We start from the raw sequence: 5107 nt of genomic DNA, 5'->3' as shown, positions 1-5107 counted from the left end.
TGAAAAATCGGTGTAAAACAGCAGTAAAGTGGTGTAGAAACACATAAAACGGTGCAAAACTATAATGTGAAACAATGAAAAATAGGTGTAAAACAGCACCAAAATGGTGTAAACCCCTGTGAAACAGCGCAAAACTGGCATAAAATCACGTAAAACAGTGCAAAATTGGCTTAAAGCTATGTAAAACAGTGCAAAAGCAGTGTGAGACAGTATGAAACCAGTATAAACCTATGTTAAAGCACTGCAAAATTGCTGTAACATGACATACAGTGAAACCACTGTAAAACAGTGCAAAATGTGCAAACCAATGCAAAACCAGCCTAAACCCAGTGTAAAATGATGTTAACCCTGTGTAGGAGCATCCCTAAAATCCCACATGTGGCTGTAGCTGAATAGGTGATAGAAGAGGGAGGTCAGCCTTTGAAAAGAGATAAAAATCAAGGATTGGGAGCATTTGGTGCCCACTCAGGGTCCCTTTGGCCGAACTGCCCCATTCACCCCAGCAGAAAAAGGAGTTTTTCCTTAGAACCCCTCAGAGTTCCCCTCTGTCCTGCAGAGCCTGGGCTGGAGCTGGGATCGCTCAGGACACACGGGAAATCTCTGGATGCCTGGGGAGGAGGTTTGGGCCCTAGGCAGCCTCAGTGTGGGGTTACAGGGTGACAAAGTCAGCAGGGCAGTAAATAAATTGTCACCTTGGTCCCCAGTTCAGACCAAAGCTGGGTGCTGCTGTCCCTGTTGGGCCCAACCATACACCTGGGATTAAATTAAATACAGATTAAATCGTTTACAAGGCTAGAACCTCCACCCTGACCTGGCACTCGGGGTTCCTGGGCTGGGCTCTTTTTTTTTCCATCCCCGTGTGTTTTCCTTGGCTTAATTTCTCCTAACAAGCTTTAAAGTAACACAAATAAATAATCCACAGGGTCACAGCTGACAGCAGGATCTTACTGCCTGGGGGTGAGACCAGTCTCAAGGAATCTCCACCTGCAATGGAAAAATGGACAAATGCTGAGGGAAACAAGGATTCCTCCCTCTTTCTCCACAGCAGGAGCCAGGCCTTGTTTAAACTGGGTCTCTCCTCTCCCTGCCAGAGTCCTTGTTGATTTTCCCCAGCAGAGGATGAGGGCTGCCTCATATTACAGCTTGGGGTGGTTGAACCACTCTGTGCTTCTAAGGGAATCACCCATTTCCCTTTCCTAAATCCAAAAAATTTACAAGCCTGGACACTTAGGAGGGAGTGGAAAAAAATCTGCCAGGAAGATTCCCAACCAATCCCCAGGATGATTTTCATGGTCACTTCCAGCCCAAGCTATGAGCACAAAGGGTGTTTCAATGGGGAAGTGACAGCCACAATGGCACAAAAAAAATCCATCTCTATTTTGGCTTCCTTTGGATTTGTAGAGTGGATTGGTGGAGATGTGAAAGGATTTTGACACCCTTTGGGTTGTGATGGGAGTTCACTCTTCCAGTGTGATTTGTGTGTCACAACAAAGTCTTGATGTTTCTGCTGGATATGGAACCCAAATTCTCAGGGAAAGGGGTTCCTGAAGAGAGGCTGCTACAGATGGGAATTTCTGTGAGCCGTGCTGGTCCCGTGGCCACAGGAACACCTTCCTTCTCCTCACCGTCCTCCTCAGTGTCCTTGTGGGATTGCTTGGCTTTGCCCTCACAGGTCACAGCCGTGTAGGGAGTGGGGGAAAACGTAACTTGTGTGTCCCAGCTCCTGGAATCCTCCCGTGCCTGTCCCTCCCGCTCCCCAAGGCCTCAATGCCTATTTTTAATACTGTATTTTTAACACTCCTCAGCTCTCCAGAACAGGCCAGGAGGGGTGGGACAGGGCATGTTGGCTGGATTTCACACCGTTCCAGATGACAGAGGGTTCAGGATACGCTCCTCATTTATCTCCATTTTGCTTTAATTACTTGTGGTACTTCAGAGCAGCTCTGCAAATCGCTTCCCTTGGTGTTGGGGACCCAAATTCGAGCCCAGCTCACTGCTTATTAAGGCCAGAACAAGCCAGAAGGAGGTCAAAGGCGTCAAACCGAAAATCAGCAAAGCCCCGGAGGAATAAACCAGCTCCTGGCCAGGCCTCCTGCATCCCACTCCAGCAGCTTCTGCTGGGGCTGGCAGCACCGATGGTGCCCCGGGATGAAAGGATGGAAGGCAGGGAGAGCTCCCCTGCCCCCCGGCCCGTGTCCCGCAGTGCCGCTGCACCGGGGACACACCGGGAGCTGCAGTCCCGGCTCAGGGCTCGGTTTGGCAATGAATCCACTGGCCTGGCGGGGGTGGGTCGGACCCTCCCGCCTCCTCGTCCTCGTCTTCATCCTTGTCTCCCTACCCGTCCCCGTCCCACTCCGTCCCCAGAGGCCTTCCCACATCCCGCCGGTGCCCGGGCCTTGTCCCGGTCCCGCCCGTGGCTCCCGCCGCGTGGCACCACAGACTACATTTCCCGTGGTGCTTCGCGGCGGGGCACAGCGGGGGCGGGCACAGCGCTGCTCGCGGGGTACGCCGGGAGTTGTAGTCCGGCGTCGCTACAGCGCGGGCAGCAGGGCGCTGCCGGCAGCCATTACCGGGAGCGCGGAGCCGCCGCCGTCGCTTTGCCTCGCTCCGCGGCCCCGCCGCCGCACGGGGAGGGGCCGCCATGGCGGCGTAGCCTCGCCCCGCCCGCCCCTTCCTCCCCGCTGCGGGCGCTGAAGGTGCGGCGGCGGTGCGGCCTAGCGCGGAGGGTGGATCCCCGGCCTCGCGTAGCGACTGCTGCCCGCGAAGGGCCGCCCTCCCCGGGGCCATGTCCCTCGTGGCCTACGCCAGCAGCGAGGAGGACAGCGATGCGGAGGAGCCTGCGGGCGAGGAGGAGGAAGCCGCCGATTCTCCCCCGGCCGCAGCCGAGCAGCCCTCGTCCCGGGGGCTTTTCGCCGCGCTGCCCCCGCCCAGAGCCCCTGCGGTGCCCCCGTCGTTCCTCATGGGCCCCCCGCCCACTGTGAGCGGCTTCGGCAGCGCCCCGCCGGGCCAGGCCGGGCCCGAGAGCCCCCCCGAGCCGGCCGCCAGCGGGGACGGGGCCGCGGAGTCCCCCCGGCCGAGGGGGCTCCTCCTGCCGCCCCCCAGGAACGCCGCCACCGCCGCCTCCCCCCTCAGCCCGCCCCCCGCTGCCTCCCCCGGGGCGGGTTTGGGCCTCCCCAAGCCAAAGAAGAGGACGGAGCCGGTGCGGATCGCGGCGCCCGAGCTGCACAAGGGGGATGTGAGTATGGAACAAACCCCCGGCTCGAGCCCTTTCGAGTGAAAACTCCCCCCGCGGGTCTCTTCCCTCGCTCTTTCACACCGAGGTACCGGGATCTATTGTTGTGTCATCCACGGGGAGATTTGTCCTGGCTGCCTGCCCTAATCCTAAAGCGCTTTGCAGAATTAAACTGATATAGAAACCTTATTTATAATCATAATGCAGCCAAACCCAGATTATCTGCACCCTTCTTTATTCCTGGAGTTAATGAGTTGATGATGTGGAGCTGCAAGGCTTTGTAGCCCAAAAAAGTTTTTTTGTTTGTTGTGCAGGTGATAGATTTTTCAGACAGTTTATTGCTTATTTGGCAGTAAACTGGCACAAGCCCTCCATCCCTGTTGCCTCTTCCAAGTTCTCTGAGAAGATATGAAATGATAAAGATACTTAGGGCCTTTTCTGATGCTAACCAGGCTTTCCACTCAAATTTTAACTGGATATTTAGCAATTTCAGCAGTATTGGGAACAATTCTTTGTATCCCTGCAGTGAGCTTTACACCCTCTGTGTGGTTTGTGCTTCCCCTTCAGTAGCTGTTGTTGTCTGTCCGTCTGAAGGAAAGCCCTGATCTGCTGCTGTGCACCTGCAGTTCTTCCCTCTCTTTGGGTTTATTTTCCTGGGGTTTATTAACATAACTTTTTTAGTTTAGCATCTCAGGTTGTGCTGAGCTCTGCTTTTCTCTCTCAGTCAGATTCAGAGGAAGATGAACCAGCAAAGAAAAAAAATACTCATCAGGTAAATAACAAGGGCACTTGGTTAAACAATTGTCACAGAAAAAAGTGTTTGATTGTGACCAGTCTTGGGCTTCCACTCGTGTAAATAATCCAGTCTGATCACCTCGTGGCTTTGGGGAAATTCCTGAAATCTTGTGGGTTTTCAAGTCCTTTCCTTTTGGGCAATTTCACCAATTTAAATCTTGGCAAAAGAAGCATTCATTTGGGAATTGGGCAGATATTTGCAAGTACCACATTTCCCTTCAAAATCCCCCTTGTGCAGCATATTCAGAGTGGCCAAGCGTCAGGAAGCCCACAAGAAGCGTTAGAATTGGGGGGGATAATTGGCAGGAAGTCAGGAAAAGCGAATAACCTCAGTTTTTTCTTCCTGTGGTACATTTGTCCTGCATGGATGTCACCAGGGACGCAGCGAGGGCTCCGGCTTGTCCGCTTTGCTTCCTCAGCCCAAAAACATGACAGTGAAAGAGACCAATCGGTTACTCCTGCCCTACGCATTCTCCAGGAAAGCGGGAGAAAACGCCTCTGACTCCAAGCCTGCCAAGACCCCAAGCTCTTCCTCCAAAGCCAAACCGGCGCCCAAGCCGGCCGTGCCCACAACTCCGTCCCCGTCGGCGATCAAAGCCGCGGCCAAGAGCGCAGCGCTGCAGGTAACCAAACAGATCACCCAGGAGGAGGAGGACAGCGACGAGGAGGTGCAGCCAGAGAACTACTTCTCCTTGTCCGACAGGAGCGAGCCCAGTGCCGCGGGCGCCGAGCCCTACCTGTACCCCGGCACGGGGGGGTCGGAGGACCCTCCGCCCGGGACAGAGCCGGAGCCCCAGTTCCAGGACGCGGCCGCTAACGCCCCTCTGGAGTTCAAGACGGCTGCGGGCTCCAGCGGAGTTCAGCACAGCTGGGCACCCAAACCTGGCGAGGACTATGGCAGCCACTCCTATGGCCAGTTCCCCCCCGCCTACGGCGAGCCCGGGGGCTACTACCAGGTGGGTTCACTGGCCAGAGGTGTAGTGAGGGGCTCTGGACAGGTACTTGAGTGAGTGACTCGAGTTACTGGCTGCTCCTGGGAATCCAGCCCATGTGAGCTGCCTGGGACACAGGGCAGGGAAT

The 5107-nt window shown here is 55.4% G+C and overlaps 1 protein-coding gene across 2 annotated transcripts in view; it reads left to right on the top strand.

Annotated features, from left to right (window-relative positions):
• Window positions 1–2539: 2539 nt before the first annotated feature.
• The window catches only part of PRCC (proline rich mitotic checkpoint control factor), a 7688-nt gene continuing 5120 nt past the window's right edge, over window positions 2540–5107 (top strand). For both annotated transcript variants that reach the window (XR_001524977.3, XM_015650161.3), the window contains exons 1-3: window positions 2540–3235; window positions 3957–4004; window positions 4405–4983. Coding sequence is in view for 1 of the 2 variants with exons in the window: in XM_015650161.3 (XP_015505647.1) it covers window positions 2786–3235; window positions 3957–4004; window positions 4405–4983 (1077 nt within the window). In the remaining variant the exon portion in view is untranslated. The remainder of the gene's footprint in view (window positions 3236–3956; window positions 4005–4404; window positions 4984–5107) is intronic.

This window comes from Parus major, chromosome 25LG1 (assembly GCF_001522545.3).
Source record: "Parus major isolate Abel chromosome 25LG1, Parus_major1.1, whole genome shotgun sequence".
Lineage (NCBI taxonomy): Eukaryota > Metazoa > Chordata > Aves > Passeriformes > Paridae > Parus > Parus major.
The sequence above is the reverse complement of the archived record's forward strand: the minus strand, read 5'-3'. Positions and strand labels throughout refer to the sequence as shown.